Raw genomic sequence first — 21,421 nt, forward strand, 5'->3', positions numbered from 1 at the left:
AACCAGCTCTCTTGGACCCCTTTGTTCGCTAAGACCAAATGCCAGGGGACTGCCCCTACTAGTCTCTTGAACAATTCAAAGTCCGCCCTCCGGAAGTCCAAGGTAGCAGTGTTACTATTCCCCCTCCAAGTTTCACCATGAATTGAGAAATTTATCATTTCATGGTCACTGTCCAAGGCAGCCCCCAACCTCCACATCTCCCACCAGACCTTCCCTGTTTGCAAACAGCAGGTCTAGCGGGGCATTTCCTCTTGTCGGCTCTCTGACCAGCTGCATCAGGAAGGCATCCTCTATGCACTCCAGAAACCTCCTAGACTGCTTCTTCTGTGCCATGCTATACTCCCAGCATATGTCAGGGAAGTTGAAGTCCCCAATAAGGACAAGGGCTGACGACCGTGCAGCTCATGCCAGCTGCTTGTAGAATACCTCATCTGTCTCTTCATCCTGGTTTGGCGGTCTATAACAGACGCCCACCAGGATGTCTGCCTTGTTAGCCCTTCCTCTGATCTTTACCCATAGGGATTCAATGTTATCATCCCCAGTAACAATCTCGGTAGCATAAAAGCATTCCCTAACATAGAGAGCCACACCACCACCCCTCCTTCCTTGCCTATCCTTCCTGAAGAGTTTGTAGCCATCCATTGCAGCGCTCCAGTCATGGGAGCAATCCCACCATGTTTCTGTTATGGCAATTAGGTCATAGTTTGCCTGCTGCACTATGGCTTTCAACTCTTCTTGCTTGTTGCCCATGCTGCGTGCATTAGTGTAGACGCACCTCAGCTGAGCCCCTCGTCTTTCTCCTAGTCCCAATACCACTTCCCCAGGCCAATCTCTAGCAGGCCTGGCTTTATCCCCTTCCCCCTTCCTATCTTGTTTAAAGCTCTCTCTACCAGTCCTGCCAGCTCCTGGGCAAGTATCCGTTTCCCTTTTGGAGACAGGCAATTCCCATCAGCTGACCTCAGGCCAGGTGCCGAGTAGACCGTCCCATGATCAAAGAATCCAAAATTTTTGCGTTTGCACCAGCCTCTCAGCCATGCATTTATAAGATGGCTTTTCCTGGTTATCTCAGTGTTTGTCCCTGCCACAAAAGGAATACTGGCAAACACTACTTGTATGCCCGCTACATCAACTAACTTCCCCAGCCTCCTAAAATCATGTTTTATAGTCCTCAGGCTTCTATCAGCAATCCCATCGCTGCCAGCCTGAATTATCAATAAAGGGTAATAATCAGAGGGGTGGATAAGGCTGAGGAGTTTTCTAGAAATATCCCTGACCCGGGCCGCATGGAGGCAGCACACCTCCCTATGGGTAGGGTCAGGCCGACATACTGGACCCTCTGTTCCTCTCAGAAGAGAGTCGCCCACAACTATTACCCTCCTTTCTTTCTTGGAGGAAGCAGTCATCAAACGTGGAGTCGACTGTCTCACCTTGGGCAAGCTTGGCGGCAGCACTGCCACGTCATCATCACTCACCTCTCCCTCTGGTTTCAGGGCTTCGTATCTGTTACAGAGAGGGACCAGGGGAACCGAGGAAGGTCGGAGTGGGGGTCGCCTGTGATGCCGGGCTGAGACCCGCTGCCATTCCTCCTCTCCTCTCAAGCTGTCTCTCCCTGCTTGACTATGGTGAGAGAGAGGGTCCATTACTCCCTCAGTCTGCGAAGTGCAATCTCTGCACCTTTCTCGCAGAGAGTCACTCCACCAATCAATCTCACGTTCGCATTCTCTGATTGTCCGCAGCCTAACTACCTCCTCCCTAAGTTCCACCACAAGGTTGAGCAGCTCATCTAGCTGCTCACACCACACACAAGTCGCATCCTTCCCATCCTCTCCTGGCAGCAGCAGGCTGAGGCACTCCTGGAATCCAGAGACCTGAACTGCCACATCTTGGAGCAAACCCTCTGTCTGGGTTGCCACAGTCTTTGCACGGGAAGCCAGCTTCCTGGTGAGGACCATGTTTGAAGTGTTAGCGTCTGGTCCAGTCAACAGAAGAGCAAGTTACCTGAGAAAAAGACAAGGGCACTCACCCGTGCTCACACAAGACACAGTCTCCACTCCCACTGCTGCCTTAATGAGTGGGCAGTGCAGGCAACCCTCAAACACTGACTACCTCCAAACTAGGTGCTCAGAACAGCTTTCCACACCTTCTGTGTTATGTGTTCCCGCCCTCCCTGGCCTCTCTTTATTCTCACAGCAAATGGGTCAAGGTCAATTACCAGTGATAAAGAACAGGCAGTGTCAGCTCCGCCCCTGGTGAGTCAGGAGCCCTCCCACAAGCTGCCAGCTGCTAGCCCAGGCACAGCACTGCTGCTGGCTCCAAAAAAACTCTAAAGAAAGAGCTTTTCTGGACGTTTTTCTTCACTTTTCTTCACTTCAGTTCCTTCCCCAGTGCAGTTCTACCTGCTTGAAGCTGGTCTCTGAAGCAAATGGCTGATGACTCGTGCTAAGCAGTTTAAATACTGCCACGAGGTGTCAGCTCTGCCCCTGGTGAGTCAGGAGCCCTCCCACAAGCTGCTAGCCCAGGCACAGCACTGCTGCTGGCTCCAAAAAAACTCTAAAAAAAGAGCTTTTCTGGACGTTTTTCTTCACTTTTCTTCACTTCAGTTCCTTCCCCAGTGCAGTTCTACCTGCTTGAAGCTGGTCTCTGAAGCAAAAAACATTTCCACCACAGCTATTTCCCTCAAATACGGGATGCCTTTTTCAATTGCATCCCACTTTTTCATCAGAGGATTCATATTGTCTTTGAAGGGAAGTGTCACCAAAAATCTACCTGCGCCCGTGACAGGGGGGCAGCCGGTCTGCAGGGCCATTAGCCAAAAGGAAAGGGAAAAAAAGGGAAATTAGAAAAGAAAACAGAAGCCTACTGTAGCTCTAGGCAAAATGGATGGAAGGCTCCCACGCGCTCCCCCCTGGCTCTGAGGATTCAAGAGCGCTAGTCCAGGCCTGAAGTGAGATTATATAGTGTCCTTGTCCCGTGACTTATCCCTGACCGTGATGTTCTCTGGGATATGTAGTCTTCTTCTGTGAGCTGCACATTTGGTAAAAATTATCCATACTTTACATGATGTTATGATGTGGAATACTGATAGCAAAATTACAAAATTACAAAACCATGACCGGAAGCTTTGCCTACATAGACACTAACATTTGCTCCCAGAGGGTGGCATCCCCATCCAAACATATGCTAATCCCTCTGTCAGTAGTTGGGTCTCCGGAAATGCCTCCTAGTTGATGAGCTTAGTTACCATCTAAGAGACAAGCTACGGGCCCCGCTGTCCCAACCAGGTAACAAGAGATTCCTACTGGCGCCATGTGAACTCCTTTCTTGAGCCTTGTATTTCAGTCATCTTCAGAGGCTGACGAACAGTAATAGAGACTTCCTCCTCATTACTCTCTTCTTCATGCCTCTTAGCTTTTCCTTTTGCCTTTTCTCGGTGCTGATCCAGACCCCTCACCTGGATCTTCGGCTGCCTCCTCCTCCTCTTCTTCTTTTATCTGTTCTACTTGCGGGGAGGACACCCATTTCCATTACTTGCCTTCCACGGGGGCAACTGATATTGTTACTGGTGCCTCCTGTGACTGATCAGAGTTGACTTGGGGATTTTCTTTTTTAGCTTGAATCTCAGATCAGAAACTCTCTCTCTCCAGAATAGAATCACAGAATCACAGAATGACCTGGGTTGGAAGGGACCTCAAGGATCCTGAAGCTCCAACCCCCCTGCCTGTCAGGGAGGTCGGATAAACAGCTGCTGATAACTTCGAGAAGTCTTGTTTTATCTAACTATTTGGGTCTGTTGATTATTTTCATGCTCACACCTATTTTCTCAGAAGAAACTATTCACCTCATGAGTCAACCTGTAAACATTTGGGTCACATGGGCCAACCAAACTGGACAGACAGATTTTTGCTTAAGCCTTAAATCTGCCACTTCAACTTTTCGCACTTGCTTGGTAGGAATTCCTAGTTATCAGATGGATGAATTTTGGGGTTATGTCACCAACCCTGACCATTGTAAAGAGGAAGATATAGCTAAACGAAGCACTTGCTTGATAAATACTCTTAATGGCACCCTGCCATGGGATCCCCAAGAACTAGAAATACTGGGGTCACAAATGATTAAGAATAATACAGAACACACATGTATTTCTTTTGGCTCACTGTGTACTAAGAAATAAGGGCCTTACTTTTGTTATCTATTTCAGCCACACACTAACCCTTACACTAACAAGACATGGACATTAATGAACCAGAAAAATTTGGATAGTTTCCCTATTGTGGATTCTCTACAACACAGGTGCTGTCAGAACTTTTGATGGACGTGAGTAACATCAGACATGCAGTCCTCCAGAATAGGGTGGCTATAGACTTTCTCTTGCTTGTCCAAGGACATGGTTGCTAAGACGCTGAAGGCATGTGTTGCTTCAATCTGAGTGACAACAGCAAATCCATACACAAGAAGTTGGACTGGATGAAGGGACACGTCAAAAAGATAGGGATAGACAACAACCCATTTGGAGACTGGCTGCAAAACCTTTTTGGGGGTATGGGTTGATGGTTCATCCAGGCTTTAAAGGGATTAGGACTTGTGCTGCTTGTCTTTGTATGCTTCGCAATCTGTGCACCTTGCTTCTTAGGCTGTCTACAGCAAAGCTTAAACCATATGATGACTAAAACTTTTGATATAAGATAATAGGGTTAGAATTTGAGTTTACATTGTAACGGGGCAAGGCTTTATCAAACATGGGGAGGGGGAGATGTTGTACTAGGAGTGCACGAACACTTGGGCTGTGACGTGACAGGACCTCCCCTGCTCTGTGACTGGATAATATTATGCATAGCTTAAGGGTGTGTAGACGAAGTAGAGCCTGTATATAAACAAAAACCATGAGGCAATAAATAGCCATTTTTTATTGCTCACAAAATTGGTGTCTGTATGCAGTTATTGGTCCTGACCTGGTGACAGGTCAGTTACGCAAAGCAGAGCATGAAGAACATGCAGCTCTGGTTCCACAGGCCAGTATGTAATATAGAGCCCAAGTGGAACACCTGCTTGCAAAACAGAATAAACTACTGAGGTTAGCTTTTTTAGCATGCACCTTTGTCTCAAGTGATGCATGGTCATATTTTAAAAATCCCAATTTGTGAGATGAAAAAGAGTTGATCATTTTATATTTAAGAATCATCCCTTTGTCCAGGATTCTTTTCCAGGGTTTTGTCTTTACAAACTAAGAAGAGACTAGTTGATAGGCTAGTAAAATCATAACTGAACATTACTAATACATTAAAAGGGCTATTCCCATAGATTCCAGCATTGGTAAAATAAAATCCTATTTAACTTATATTTGATTTACTACCAAAATAGGAAAACCACACAATAATCTAGATAATGCTTAATAATTCTAATTCTGAAATTTGTACCAGTAATGCAGAAGAGTTACCCACTATGTCCTACCATTACTAAAATTATTATTTGCAATACAACAAATTACAAAGCAATGCCAATGAAGTAAAAAGCATATAATCACAGTCATTATTAAGGCTGTGACTTGCGGAACCAAACTCCATAACCACAAAGTAGTTATAAAGCAGGTATGTTTAATGATTGATGCGCATACACCCTGGTGCAAGGGGGATAGCTCCACCTCACTTGCACACCGTTAGGAGAAAGCGTGCAACAGATATAGGCTGAACTAATACATAATCAATAGTTTTCAGGAATTTGGATACATATTCATTACATTCCTGAGACCCCATTAGCATGCAGTCCCTCCCCCCTTGCGCATGTGTAATGAGTTGTGGAGGTGGTTGTGGGATGAAGTCTCATCATCTTTCTCACGAAGGCTCATTGTCTTCCTTGCTGTAAACTTTCAACCCTGCAGGAGGGGCACTCTCCAGCTTGCCCTGTGGACATCTAATCACCACACTGTTCTTGGGCTGTTCCACCCTTATCTTCATGGCCTTCACCCACTTGTTATCTCAAACTTAGTGTCTGCAATTCCCCCTCTCTGCCCCCCCTTAACATAAACTATCTGTAACTACCCTTTGCCTTAGTGAGGCCCCCTTTCCCTTTCTGTAGCAAAGTGTTCCCTTTTAATCTATTATGGGGTCCTTTCTCACTCTTCAGCTGGATGCTGTTTTCTGCCTTGAGATGAGGCTGAACATATCATGCCAGAACCCATGAAGGGCCAGTCCCTGTAGAAAAGCAAGCACATCCACGACCCCAAGTTATCAGTGGTAAGGGACCTTCCCAATGCCCTGCGGCCATATTTCAAATGTTAACCATTGGCTGTTCCTTGAGCACTGGGGAGGCCCCAAAATGACGAACCACACGAGTTGCATTTATATGATCACAATTCAAAAAATTCAGCACAAACAAAGCCTTAAATAATCTTTCTTGTGGTGAGTCTCCCGTACAACCCCTTTTTTGTTTAATAAGAACGAATTTCAGTGTTTGATGACTATGCTCAATGATAGCTTGTCCAGTGGGAGAATGAGGGATGCATGTAGTATGTCTAACCACCCATTCTTGAAGGAAAGTTTGAGTGGCCTTGAAGTTATAAGCAGGCCCATTATCTGTTTTTATAGTATGTGAGATTCCCATAGCAGCATAAGCAGATAGCCAGTGTTTACGGGCGTCACGACTGCGTTCACCTGTATGTGCTGTGGCAAATATGTAAGAAGAATGAGTATCTATCGTTACATGTGCATATTTTAGACAGCCAAATTCGGGAACGTGAGTGACATCTGTCTGTCACAGCCGAAGAGGTGCTGTGCCATGTGGATTTGTCCCAATTTGAGGCAAAGGAGCAATTGCCTGGCAGTCTGGGCATGTTAGAATAATGTTACGGGCTTGATCCACTGTCAGTTGGAATTGTTTTTGTAAGGCTCTCCTATTCTGATGGAAAAACTGATGGGAGAGTTGTGCTTGCTCAAATAATTGAGGGGTAGCAAAAGCGACTGTGGTTTGATCAGACTTACGGTTGCCCTCAGTTAAAGGACCAGGCAATCACAGAATCACACAGAATCACAGAATTGCAGGGGTTGGAAGGGACCTCTAGAGATCGAGTCTAACCCCCCTGCCAAAGCAGGCTCCCTACACCATGTCACACAGGAAGGCATCCAGGCGGGTCTTAAATATCTCCAGAGAAGGAGACTCCACCACCTCCCTGGGCAGCCTGTTCCAGTGCTCCGTCACCCTCACTGTAAAGAAGTTCTTCCGCACATTTGTGCGGAACTTCCTATGCTGTACTTTCATCCCATTACCCCTAGTCCTATCCCCACGCACTACTGAAAATAGACCAGACTCACCACCATGGCTCCCACACCTCAGGTATTTATAAACCTGGATCAAGTCCCCACTCAGCCTTCTTTTCTCAAGGCTAAACAGACCCAGTTCCCTAAGTCTCTCCTCATAGGGGAGATGCTCCAGGCCCTTCACCATCTTAGTGGCCCTCCGCTGGACTCTTTCCAAGAGATTCCTGTCTTTTTTGTACTGGGGAGCCCAGAACTGGACACAGTATTCCAGATGAGGCCTCACCAGGGCAGAGTAGAGGGGGAGGATCACCTCCTTCGACCTGCTGGACACGCTCTTTTTAATACACCCCAGTATGCCATTGGCTTTTTTGGCTACAAGGGCACACTGCTGGCTCATGGTCAATCTGTCATCCACCAGGACGCCCAGGTCCCTCTCAGCAGAGCTCCTCTCCAGCAGGTCTTCCCCCAGCCTGTACTGGTGCATGCAATTATTTCTACCCAGGTGCAAGACTCTACAATTGCTTTTGTTAAACTTCATCCGGTTTCTTACTGCCCAGCTCTCCAGCCTGTCCAGGTCTTGCTGAATGGCAGCACAGCCTTCAGGTGTATCAGCCAATCCTCCCAACTTCGTGTCATCAGCAAACTTGCTGAGGGTGGTCACTATCCCTTCATCAAGGTCGTTGATGAAGATGTTGAACAAGACCGGACCCAGCACAGACCCCTGGGGGACGCCGCTAGTTACAGGCCTCCAGCCAGACACCGCACCGCCAACGACAACCCTCTGCACTCTGCCAGTCAGCCAATTCTCGACCCACTTCTCCGTCCACTCATCTATCCCATACTTCCTCAGCTTTGTTATAAGGATGTCATGGGGGACAGTATCAAAAGCCTTACTGAAATCAAGGTAGACTACATCTACCGCCCTCCCCCTGTCCACCCAGCTATTGACATCTTCATAAAAGGCCACCAGGTTGGTCGAGCACGACCTCCTCTTGGTGAACCCATGCTGGGTACTTCTGATAACCTCCTTATCACCCAGTTGTCTGGAGATGGCATCCAGCACAAGCTGTTCCATCACCTTCCCTGGGACAGAGGTGAGGCTAACTGGCCTATAGTTACCCGGATCTTCCTTCTTGCCCTTTTTGAAGACTGGAGTGACATTGGCCGTCCTCCAGTCTTCAGGCACCTCCCCAGTTCTCCAAGACCTCTGAAAGATTACAGAGAGCGGCTCAGCAATGACCTCCGCCAGCTCTCTCAGCACCCGCGGATGCACCCCATCAGGTCCCATGGATTTATGGACCTTAATGTTTCCTAGGCACTCACGGACCACCTCTTCCCTGAATAAAGGGAAATCTCCCATTCCCCAGACTCTCTCATCAACCTCCAGGGTCCGGGATTCCTGAGGGAGAGCCCTTTCACTAAAGACAGAAGCGAAGAAGGCATTCAGTATTTCTGCCTTCTCAGCATCCCCTGTTACCAGAGCGCCCCCCTCACCTAGTATGGGGCCCACATTCTCCCTAGCCTTCCTTTTGCTGTTAACGTATTTAAAAACGCCTTTTTTATTATTCTTTATCTCCTTAGCTAGATTCAACTCCAGGTGGGCTTTGGCCTTCCTGGTCGCATCTCTGCAGTCCCTGACTACATTCTTGTATTGTTCCCGAGTGGTCAGACCCTTCTTCCACATATCATGTACTTTCTTCTTTCCACGGAGCTTGCACATGAGCTCCTTACTCATCCACGCAGGTCTCCTTGCACCTTTTCCCGATTTCTTAGTCACAGGGACGCACCGATCCTGAGCTTGAAAGAAGAGCCGTTTAAATGCTAACCAGCTCTCACAGGCCCCCTTGCCTTCTAGCACCCTGGCCCACGGGATAGCCCCAAGTAGGTCCCGAAGGAGATCAAAGTTGGCTCTCCTAAAGTCAAGGGTAGCAATCCTACTTTTTGCTTTGCTTCCTCCACTCAGGATCTCGAACTCCACCATCTCATGGTCACTACATCCCAAGCTGCCCCCAACTTTTACTTCCTTAACAAGTCCTTCCTTATTGGTGAGAATAAGGTCCAGCAGTGCCCCACCCCGCGTCGGTTCCTCTACCACCTGCATCAGGAAGTTATCTTCAATGCACTGCAAGAATTGTCTGTACCGCGCATGCCTGGCCGTGTTGGTCGTCCAGCAAATATCTGGATAATTGAAATCCCCCATAAGTACCAGTGCCTGGGAGCGTGCCGCTACTTACAGTTGCTTACGGAAGGCCTCATCAACCTCCTCCTCCTGATCAGGAGGCCTGTAGTACACACCCACAACAGTGTCCCCTTTGCCAGCCTGGCCCTTGATTCTCACCCACAAGCTCTCAACTTCTACATTACTCTCGCCCAGGTGGAGTTCAATACATTCTAGCTGCTCTCTCACATAAAGAGCAACTCCACCACCCCGCCTTGCCAGCCGATCTTTCCTAAAAAGCACATAGCCCTCCATGACAACATTCCAGTCATGCGAGCTGTCCCGCAATGTAGTATGCGATCGAATGTGCATAATAAAATAAGGAAGATTACGGTGAGAGATATAATGCAAGACTCACTTGAGCTGTACAAACAAAGCCGGGTTATTAACTTCCTTAAGAAAGGATCCTTCAATCCGCTGAATGATACCTGTAACATACAAAGAGTCATTTATTATATTAAACTTTTGTTCTGAAAAAAATTGAAAAGTTCGAGCTACTGCAGCGAGTTCTACAACTTGAGGTGATCCATTGACAACATGTACGTCTGACTGCCATCATGTAGCAGTCGCACGCCAGAGAACCACTGCTTGTTGTGTCTTGCAGGAGCCATCTGTAAATACAGTAACAGCATTAGGTATTGGAACATGCGAAAGTAAAGTATTAGTAGCAAGGGGGATATCAGCCAAATTATGTAGTAACTGGGGTTTGGGAGGATGGGTGGACAATTGTCCGGTATAGTCTGCCATAGCAGTTTGAAAAGCAAGTGACTGCAAGCACCAATCTAAATCATTTTTAGTCAAGAGCTCGTAGAATTTGTAGACGATGTCGACCTCAATGTATTAGCATAGCAAACATTTCCACTCGTGATATAATAATTTCTGAAAATGTATGCGGTAGAAATAACCATTCGAGGATAATGAGAGGATCCTTTCTTGAGGTATCCCATTGACATAACAAGCTGTATGGCTGATAGAAGTTGGATATTATTATGAGATGTACTGGCAGTGATAAACAAACACGATGGCTATATTGATGTTGCAATGATGTTATTACAGAGTCTAAGCATTGTTGTGCTTCTGGTGTTAATTGTCTTTTAACAGTTAGATCTGGGTCTCCTTTGAGTAGTATGAATAAAGGATGCAGCTCTTGAGTAGTAATTCCCAGAAGTGGTCGCAACCAACTGATGGTTCCTAATAACTTTTGCAGATCATTTTATGTCTGTATGTGAGGTACTATTATGAGGATTTGTGGCTGGATAGTGTGAGATGCAGTTTTCCATCCTAAATATTTCCATGGAGAACTAAGTTGCACTTTTTCTTCTGCTATTTGTAAGCCGATAGATTGGACTGCCTCCTGGATGAGCAGTTTATATTCAGTAGAATTCCTTTAGAACCTCTTCTTTTTCTGCTGCTATTAAAATATATTTAATATTATTAAATTATTATTAAATTATTATTATTATTATTATTGTTATTATTATTATTATTATTATTATTATTATTATTATTATTATTAAGAATATTTAAAATATTCAAATGGTGGCCCGAGGTCTCATGGGCCCATCGAGCTAGAAATAATTCACCCTTATTCTGCCAGTCCAAGTCTATTTGAGCCACCTCAATTCTGGCAGCTCGATCTACCTGATGCTTGTTTTGTTGTTCTTCAGTAGCCTGACCCTTGGGCATGTGGTGCACCTTTACAACCATATCTTTTGTTCGGGAAGCAATATTTTTCCACAGTTCAGCAGCCCAAATAGGTTTACCCCTCCGTTGCCAGTTATTTTGTTTCCACTGCTATAACCACCCCCATAAGGCATTTGCCACAATTCATGAGTCAATATAAAGATAAAGCATTGGCCACCTCTCCTTTTCAGCAACAACTAAGGCCAGCTGGACAGCCTTTACCTCTGCAAACTGACTTGATTCTCCCTTACCTTCAGTGTCCTCTGCAACCTGTCATGTAGGGATCCACACAGCAGCTTTCCATTTGTGATGCTTCCCCACAATACAACATGATCCCTCATTGAACAGGGCCTGTTTCTTTTCATTTTCTGGTAGTTTGTTGTATGGTGGTGCCTCTTTAGCACGTGACACCTCTTCTGCTGGTGATGTTCCAAAATCTTTACCTTCAGGCCAGTGCATGATCACTTCTAAAATTTCTGGGCAATTTCGCGCTCGTTGAATAATCAGCGCAAGCTACTTGCTCCAGGTGACATCGGTAGCATGATGGGTGGAGGGAACCTCTCCTTTGAACATCCAGTTCAGCACTGGCAGTTGAGGTGCCAGAAGGAGCTGTGTTTCAGTCCCAAATATGTTGGAAGCAGCCCGAACCCCCTCATACACGGCTAAGATCTCCTTCTCAGTTGGAGTGTAGCACTCTTTGGAAACCTTTTACTCTAGACTCCAAAATCCCAAGGGTCAGCCTCGGGTCTCTTCTGAGGCTCTTTGCTACAAACTCCAGGTGGGACCTTTCTCTCCAGCAGCAGTGTAGAGGATGTTCTTTACATCCTGTCCAGTCCGTACTGGCCCCAGGGCCATGGCACGGGCTATTTCTTGTTTGATCTGTTCAAAAGCCTGCAGCTCCTCAGGGCCCCATGCAAAATCATTCTTCCGCATCACTTGATAAAGGGGGCTTACAATGCGGCTGTAGTTTGGAACGTGCATCCTCCAAAAATGCACTACACCCAGGAAAGACTGTGTCTCTTTCTTGCTAGTGGGTGGAGACATGGCAGTGATTTTGTTGATCACATCTGTTGGGATGTGACGATGTCCATCATGCCACTTTATACCTAGGAACTGAATTTCCTGGGCAGGCTTTTTTACTTTGCTGCTCTTAATAGCAAAACCAGCTTGTAGAAGAATTTGTATTATTTGCTCTCCTTTTGTGAAAACTTCCTCTGCTGTATCACCCCACACAACAATATCATCAATGCACTGCAGGTGTTCAGGAGCGCCACCCTGTTCCAATACAGTTTGGACCAACCCATGGCAAATGGTTGGGCTGCGTTTCCACCCATGGGGCAAATGGTTCCAAGTATACTGAATGCCCCTCCACGTGAAGGCAAACTGTGGCCTACATTCTGAGGCCAAAGGAATGCAGAAGAATGCGTTGGTGATGTCAGTGGTGGCATACCATTTGGCTGCTTTTGACTCCGGTTTATATTGGAGTTCTAGCATGTCCAGCACAGCAGTGCTCAATGGGGGTGTGACCTCATTCAGGCCACGGTAGTCTACCATCAGCCACCATTCTCCACTGGCTTTAAGCACTGTCCATATGGGACTGTTTAAAGGTGAGTGAGTTTTACTGATCACTCCCTGATTCTCCAACTGGCGAATCAAATCATGAATGGGGTGCAAGGAATCCTTGTTGGTGTGGTACTGCCACCTGTTCACTGCTTTTTTGGCAGTCGGTATCTGCTGCTCCTTTACTCGTAGCAGCCCCACAACAACAGACGGGTCTTCTGACAGGCCAGGCAAAACAGACAGCTCCTTAACACTTTCTGTGTCTTCAGCAGCTATCCCAAAGGCCCATCAATACCCCTTAGGATCCTTAAAATACCACATTCTGAGGTAATCAATACCAGGAATGCAGGGAGCCCCTGGGCCAGTCCAAATTGGATGTTTATGCTAGTCTTTACCAGTGAGGCTTATTTCGGCCTCCAACATAGTCAACTCTTGGGAACCCCTAGTCACTCCATGAATGTAAATAGAATTTGTCCCTTAGTGTCTCTTGGGCATTATCGTGCACTATGCACCAGTGTCTACTAGGACCTTATATTTCTGTGGTTGTGTTGTTCCAGGCCACCTAATTCACACAGTCCAATACACTCTATTGTCCCTTTCCCCCTCCTGGCTAGGGGCAGGGACACTCTATATGTTACCTCGGTTATTTGCAGCAACGGGAGCGATCACCTTTTTGGAAAAGTTAACCTTGGTGGTTGATCGGTCTCGTAACTCTTTTTCTCATGCTTGAAGTTTTGGAGTGGGTTGATTATGCCTCTTCTCCATATCCTCTCTGTGGTCACGCAGGCAGTGCCACAAGGCAAGACACGATGAAGTCTTACTGTTGTCATTTGCCCAAGCAGGAGGATGTCTCCTTTTGATGGCTGAGATGTTGGATGATGCAGGCTGGGAGGAAACCAGGTTGATCAGCTCTTCCAGTTGGCAGTTCTGGGAATTCTGATCCTCATCAGATGTATCTGGTGCCACCATGGATCCATCAGCATTAAGCATGGATAGTTCATCTGTCTTCTTGTTTGCTCTCCATTCTGTCTGGCTTTTCGGCTACCATTGTGATGGCTGAAACACAAGCTTGTAAAGGATTTAAATGTGACTCAAAGCCTTGAAGCCTATTAACCAGGTCATTTATAAGGGGTCTTCTTTCCCCTCTGCCATACATTGCTGCAAACGTACTGGCATACCTTTCTGGTGCCGTCTTTGTGAAAACACGCCACATATTTGGTGTACACCTGAATCTCTGAGGATCACGCTCTTGGTCTGGCTCATCAGGAATGAGGTCAGTGCTGTGTATCATTTCCACCATGGCATATTCTCTCAAATAACAGATACCTTCTTCCATATTGGTTCATTTCCTTTTCTCAGGCATCAGATCATCTTTAAATGGGTATCTTTCTCTTACAGCTAACAACATCTGCTTCCAGAGGGTGAAGGATCCATTCTGGCATGTACTAATACCCCCGTCGATGGCTGAGTCCCGAGCAGTGCCATCCAGTTGGCGAGCGTGTCTGCTATCTAGCCACAAACTGTTGGCCCCGTTGTCCCAACATCGAAGTAACCAGATTACAATAGGCTCATTTGGGTGTTGTGAAAAGTCTTTTCTTAGGCCTCGAATTTCATTCATTTTCAGAGATCTAACAATAGTAACAATGTCTTGCTCACCTCCTGCTCTTTCACGACTTCTTGCTCTCCTTGGTGTTTGTGTCCGGGGTTTTATTGAGGGCCCTTCACCTGGACACAGGGGCACTTGTCCTGGATCTTGAAGCCACTCCTCTGGACCTCTTTCCTCCTTTTCTCTTACACTGACTTCTTCTTCTACTTCACCCTCCTCCTCTTTCCTCTGTTCTAGCTGAGTTGAAATTTGTTTCGTTTTCTGTCCTCTTACAGGGGCAACTGACACTGAATCTGGTTGGTTGGTTCCAATGCTCTCACTCTCCAAATTGGCTCTGAGTCCATCTCGCTCAATTATGAGGGTATTTAGTTCAGATTCAAGCATGGCTTGATGAGTCTGTATTCTGTTTATTTCAGTTTGAAGACTGAATTTTGCGTGCTGGAAGGCATCTCACTCAGTTCAGAGTACATCCCTTTCAGACTTGAGGATGTCTCTCTCAGACCAGAGTGTGTCTTGCACAGATTTGATGTCCTTTCTCTCAACTAGGAGACTCTCGCTCAGACAGGTGATTCTCCTTCTAGGCTTGGAGACTCTCTCACCCATTTTGAATTGTCTCCCTGAGACTCTCCCTTTCAGCTTTGAGACACTCTCTCAATTTCAAAAACTTTCTACCTTCCTTGGATAGTATTGAATAATGCCTGATAATCCTTGGCCAGGCCCCAAATCATTTGTGCCTCCTGAGATCTGCCTGAGCCGCAACATTCTTGTCTCAGATATTTGTTTAAGCTCTCAGGGTCTTTCAGGTGTTCAGGAGTAAAGCTCCATTACACCGAAGATGTCCATCTCTCTAAAGTCTCTCCCAAGCCTCTCCACACTCCCTGTCACTCAGTATTCTCTGATTCTGGGGAAGACTTCCTCAAAATATTATAGGTCCAGATACTGAGTGAGGTTATTACAATAATGAAAAAGTTATTCAGGGAGATTAGCAGTACAATCAAATGTGCATTCAGAAATTGCATAAAGGATTCAAAGATGGGGAGCTGTCATGGTTTTGTAATGTTGCTGTCAATATTCCACATCATAACATCATGTGCAGTATGGATCATTGAAAGGTTCATACTCCAGTTCCGCAGATGATGGTTCCCTGACCAGGAATGGAATCCGGTCCGCAGCGGTGAGAGCACTGAATCCTAACCACTAGACCATGAGCATGAACCTTTTAATGATCCATACTGCACATGATGTTATGATGTGGAATATTGACAGCAACATTACAAAACCATGACATTACTACTAGACCACCTGGGATATATGTAGTTTTGAAGTGTCATAATCAGTTCAAAAACTCGGAGTCTTCTCTGTTGGTCTACGTATCTTCCAAACATTGTTACCAGTGTCTGTGTGTATCTTTCTGGTGCTGTACTTGTGAGTTTCTGCCACATGCTAGGATCGGTCCTCACTCTCTCAGGATCACGGTCATGTGGATCAGGGTTGTACAACATTTCCACCATGTCCATTTCCCTCAGGTACTGGATACCATTTTCGATGGTATCCCACTTAATAATTTGAGGCTTCAAAGGGGTACCTTTCTCTCACGGCTTCTAATAGTCGATCCCAGAGGGTGGCAGATCAATCTGAACATCTGCTAGCTAATCCCTCTGTCAATAGCTGGGTCTTTGGCAATTCTTTTTAGCTGGCGAGCTTCATTACCATCTAGAGACAAGCTCAAAACCCATGTCTCTGGTGAAGGGAAACAGGGGACCCCTAATAATTAGAAAAAAACAGCAGCAACGATCTGAGTAGAAACAAACTAATTTAATAAATATGGTATCAAAATGCAAAATAATTAGGGTTGAAGACAATAAATCAGGTATAATGAGAGAGAAAGCTCTGAAAGCTGTAGGTCTTACAGTAATTGCAGTCAGCAGCGAAGGAGAAGAGCGGCGAAGAGAAAAGCTGAAGGGAAGCAAGAGAGTGTCAGATGACCCAACACCGCCTTATATGCGTTCCCCCTGTGCAGGCATGATATCAGCACAGCGAACAGTCTTCTGGGGAACGTAGTTTCTTCTCTTTGCTGTGTGGACCTGGGGCTTTAACACTTTATTTCCCAGTACACTACATGGTGTGATGATGTGGAATACTGATGATCATAAAACCATGACACATCATCACATCAGTTAGTGCAGTGGGAGTTAAAGTGTTAATGCTCCAGTTCTGGCTACCTGTCAGAAAGAGAAGAAGAACTATACTGCGGTCAGAGAGGAGATATAACCCCTGGCAAGGTCACCTGATAGGGCTCTCTTCTCCTCTTCGCTCTTCTCCTTTGCCTCTCCTCACTGCTGTCCATCCTGACTGCATGCATCACTTCAGTATTACTGTAAGGCCTACAGTTTTCAGATACTCTCTCATTCTATTTGATTTATTAGCTTCAATTCTAATTATATTGTATTATAGTGTGTTATCCTGTATTCCAACTCAAATTGCCACTCCTCCTCTCCCCTCCGAGAACCAAAATGCCCAAAAAAGGCAATCCACAGAACAAGAACATTAAATCTTTAACTCTGACTGCTTTACATGATGTTATGATGTGGAATACTGACAACAAAAAATAAAAAAAAAAAAACATGACAAAGTTAAAGCAGGTGATAGAAGGAAAATAAAGTAAGAGAAGGAAAAGGAGATGATGCAAGAAAAATAAGGAGAGGTGAGGGAAGGCAATAGAAGGTCAAGAAGGATAGGTGGGGGAAGACAATAGAAAGAAAAAAGGCAAGTTGAGGGAAAGTGATAGAAGGAAAAGAAGTCAAGGTGAGGGACAATGACAAAGCATGGAAAACAATAGAAGGAAAAGAAGTCGATAGAAGGGAAAGAAGGTATTAGAAGAATAAGTAGGTGATAGAAGTAATTGAAGTATAGTCAAGGGAAGGTGATAGAAGGAAATAAAGGCTGGGCATGGGAAGGCAGTAGAAGGAAAAGAAAAAGAGGAAAGGGATGGTGATAGAAGAAAAATAAGGCAGTATGTCATGGTTTTGTAATTTTGCTATCAGTATTCCACATCATAGCATCATGTAAAGCATGGATAATTTTACCGAATGTGCAGCTCACAGAAGAAGACGTTTTTTTGTTAAGGAGCTATCTAAGGTTTATGTTTCTGCACCTGCGAGCTTGACCTTGAAAGTCTGGGCGGACTGCCAATACTCCGGGATATTTGTAAACCTTGAGCTCTGTTATCTCGCCACTGAAGAGAGAAAAAAAAAAAAGAAATGTGTGCTCTGGTAAAACTGTGTTGCAGAGGACTGCATGCCATTGGTTTCTCTTTTCTGATACTCAAAACGTACTGGGCCCTAATTAAGCTCGCCACTTTTCTCTATGGAGCTATAGGTATATATAATTGATTGAAAACACTGTTAGCAATGCTTACCTGGTACCAGCATACGGCTCCAGAGGGAGCAACTAATTTTACAGAAATTGTGGTTTTTGAGCATGCACCTCATTCCTTCCTTGAATCCTTTTTGCAGTTTTTGAATGACCAGTTGACCACACTATCAATCGTGTCAATCACCCTGAACTTACTGTTCATTATTTTACTTATCGTTATCTGGATTTATAACATCCTGAGGAAGTCTTCTCCAGAACCAGAGAATACTGAATGGCAGGGAGTGTGGAGAGGCTTGGGGGAGACTTTAAAGAGATGGACATCTTCGGTGTCATGGAGCTTTACTCCTGAACACCTAAAAGACCCTGAGATTTTGAATAAATATTTGAGGCAGGAATGTTGCAGCTCAGGCAGATCTCAGGAGGCACAAATGATTTGGGGTCTAGCTAATGCTTATCGGGCCTTATTCAATACCATTACAGAAAGGGAAAAAGTTTTTGAAGCTGAGAGAGAGAGTCTCAGAGCTGAGAGAGAGAGTCTCAGAGCTGAGAAGGAGAGTCTCCAAGCTGAGATAAATGACCTCCTACAACAAAGAGATGCACTCTGGTATGAGAACGAGAGTTTCAGAGCTGAGAGAAATGACCTCCTATATATCAACGAGACACATTCTGGTATGAGGGAGAGGCCCTCCAAAATGAGAAAGGCTTCCTACAATCCAAACTCGACACTTTCCAGTCCGACTGTGATGCCCTCCAGTCTGGACACAGCACTTTCCAGTCTGAGCGCGACACTCTCCAGTCCAAGCGCGACGTCCTCCTGTCCGGACACGACACTCTTCAGTTCAAGCACAACGCTATCCAGTCCGAGTGCAACACTCTCCAGTCCGAGCGCAACGCCCTCCAGTCTGGACACGACACTCTTCAGTTTGAGCACGATACTCTCCAGTCCGAGCACAACACTATCCAGTCTGAGCGTAACACCCTCCAATCCGAGCATGACACCCTCCAGCACGAACTTGATTATCTCTGGGCCAGGCAAGACACAACCCAGTCCGAGCGAGATGCCCTCCGGTCCGAGAGAGACATCCTTGAATCTGAAATGAATGCCCTCAGAGACGAACTCCAGGTTAAGCTGGAGAGCATTGGAACCAGCCAACCTGATCAACCACAGGGGGCACCAGATTCAGTGTTGGTTGCCCCTGTAAGAGGACGAAAAAGGAAACGAGTTTCAACACAATTAGAAGAGCAGAGGGAGTTAGAAGAACGAAGGGAGTTAGAAGAGCAGAGGGAGTTAGAAGAGAGTAAAGAAAGGGAGGGTGAAATGGAGGAAACAGAGGAAATAGAAGAGGAGCCAAAACCTGTAGTTTCTTTGCAAAAAATTTTTGGCCCCAAAACTTCAAGTGTGGGGGCCTCATCAACACAGTTGCCATCATCATCACCGAGGGCTCCTGAAAAAGCAAGAGGTGAGTGAGACATCACAACCATTGTTGATCAGTCTTTAAAACTGAGTGAAATTCGGGGTCTAAGAAAGGACTTCACACGCCACCCACTTGGTTACTTCGATGTTGGGACAATGGGGCTAGCAGTGTGTGGCTCGATGGCAATGAAGCTCGCCAACTGGGTGGCATTTCCAAGGACTCACGTGTGGACAGAAGTATTGGCACATGCCACGATCAGCCCTACACCCTCTGGAAGAGGATTTTGTTAGCAGTAAAAGAAAGATACGTGTGCCTCCGGTGGCACAGTGGTTAAGAATGCAACACCAGAGGCCCGGGTTCGAATCCCCCCTGTGGCGGAAGTGGTAGAAGTGCAGCTCTGCTACACAGGAGGCTTGAATCCCGGGGGTTGGACTCGATGATCTCTAAGGTCCCTTCCAACCCACACAAGACTGTGATACTGTGATACTGTGATCCCTTCAAAGATGATTTGAGGCCTGAGAAAAAGAAATGGACTGATATCGAGAAAGGTATTCAATTTTTGAGAGAAGGTGCTGTAGTGGAAATGCTATACAGCCCCCACTTCATCCATAATGACCCACATCAATTACATGATCCTGAGACAATCCAGTGTACACGAGATATGTGGCGTACATTTACAAAGACTGCACCAGAAAAGCATACCAGTTCACTTGCAATAATGTATGGCAGAGGGGCAAGGAGACCCTTTGTGAATGAACTAATAAGTAGCCTTCATGATTATGAGTTACATGTAAGTTCTGCACAAGTTCATGTTTCAGCCATTATCAAGGTAACTGAAAGGTTAGACAGACTGGAGAGCACACAAAAAGATATGATAGATAGATTGACTGCTGTGCCCAATGTTGATGGATCCATGGTGGTAAAAGATGATGGGGACCAGGATTCCCACGATTGCCTATTGGGAGATCTAAACAACATGAGTTCCTCCCAACCTGTATCATCGGATATCTCAGCAATCAAAAGGGGACGTCCTCGTGTCCAAGCAAAGGACGAAGGTAAGGCCGCACGTCTTGCCTTGTGGCTTTTCCTGCATGATCATGGGGAGGATATAAAGAAGTGGCATGATTCACCCACTTCTGCACTTCAGGCACGAGTGAAAGAATTACAACGCAGATCAACTACCAAGGTGAACTCTTCCAAAAGGGGGAAGGTTCCAGTTGCTGCAAGCCACCGAGGTAACCAATAGAGGGGCCCTGCCCCCAGCCGGGGGGGGAAAGGCATAATAGAGTGTACTGGACTGTGTGGAATAGGTGGCCTGGCACATCTCAACTACAGAAGTATAAGGCCCTGGTGGACACTGGTGCACAATGTACCCTAATGCCCTCAAGTCACCAAGGGACAAAATCAATTCATATTCATGGAGTGACTGGGGGTTCCCAAGAGTTGACTATATTGGAAGCCGAAATAAGCCTCACTGGTAAAAACTGGCAAAAACACCCTATTTTGACTGGTCCAGAGGCTCCATGTATACTGGGAATCGATTACCTCAGGATGGGATATTTTAAGGATCCCAAGGGGTATTGCTGGGCCTTTGGGATAACTGCTATTGACACGGACAGTGTTAAGCAGCTGTCAGTTTTGCCTGATCTGTCGGAGGATCCTTCTGCTATGGGGTTGCTCCAGGTAAAAGACCAAGAGGTACCAAGTGCCACCAAAGTGGTGCACAGACGGCAGTACCACACCAATAGGGACTCCTTGCTCCCCATTCACAAGCAAATTCGTCAACTAGAGAGTTGGGGAGTGATTAGCAAAACTCACTCGCCTTTTAACAGCCCCATATGGCCAGTGCGTAAAGCCAGTGGAGAATGGAGGCTGACGGTGCATTACCCCATCCTGAATGAAGTCACACCCCGACTGGAATGGAGGCTGACGGTACATTACCCCGTCCTGAATGAAGTCACACCCCAACTGAGTGCTGCTGTACCAGACATGCTAGAACTCCAGTATGAACTGGAGTCAAAAAAAGCCAAGTGTTATGCTACAATTGACATTGCTAATGCCTTCTTTTCAATCCCATTGGCTGCAAAATGCAGGCCACACCCAATCTTTTCTGGGAGTAGTGGGCTTTTGGAGAATACACGTTCCAAACTAAAGCCTCATTGTAAGCCCCCTTTATCAGGTGATGTGAAAGATGATTTTGCATGGGGTCCTGAGCAGCAGCAGGCTTTTGAACAGACTGAACAAGAGATAGTCCATGGTAGAGGTAGCCCTGGGGCCAGTACGGACGGGACAGGATGTATAGAACATCCTCTAC

At 46.0% G+C, this 21,421-nt stretch overlaps 2 protein-coding genes across 2 annotated transcripts in view; both read right to left on the bottom strand.

Moving 5' to 3' along the window:
• Positions 1–795: 795 nt before the first annotated feature.
• LOC146762681 (uncharacterized) lies at positions 796–1,955 on the bottom strand. The gene has a single exon (XM_085534061.1). It carries the CDS (start codon positions 1,950–1,952, stop codon positions 801–803), a length of 1,152 nt encoding a protein of 383 aa, XP_085390187.1. The 5' UTR covers positions 1,953–1,955; the 3' UTR covers positions 796–800.
• A 7,907-nt stretch (positions 1,956–9,862) lies between these two features.
• Positions 9,863–21,421, bottom strand: part of LOC146762682 (SMAD family member 2-like) — a 153,932-nt gene continuing 142,373 nt past the window's right edge. The window contains exon 11 of the mRNA XM_085533993.1: positions 9,863–9,896. Coding sequence (XP_085390119.1) covers positions 9,878–9,896 — 19 coding nt within the window. The 3' untranslated portion in view covers positions 9,863–9,877. The remainder of the gene's footprint in view (positions 9,897–21,421) is intronic.

Source organism: Coturnix japonica, chromosome 1 (genome assembly GCF_054131305.1).
Source record: "Coturnix japonica strain WE chromosome 1, WE-NBRP24, whole genome shotgun sequence".
Lineage (NCBI taxonomy): Eukaryota > Metazoa > Chordata > Aves > Galliformes > Phasianidae > Coturnix > Coturnix japonica.

Bases quoted from the DNA above. Each gene is read 5' to 3' on its own strand.
- LOC146762681 (XM_085534061.1), bottom strand. From the start codon at position 1,952: ATGGTCCTCACCAGGAAGCTGGCTTCCCGTGCAAAGACTGTGGCAACC.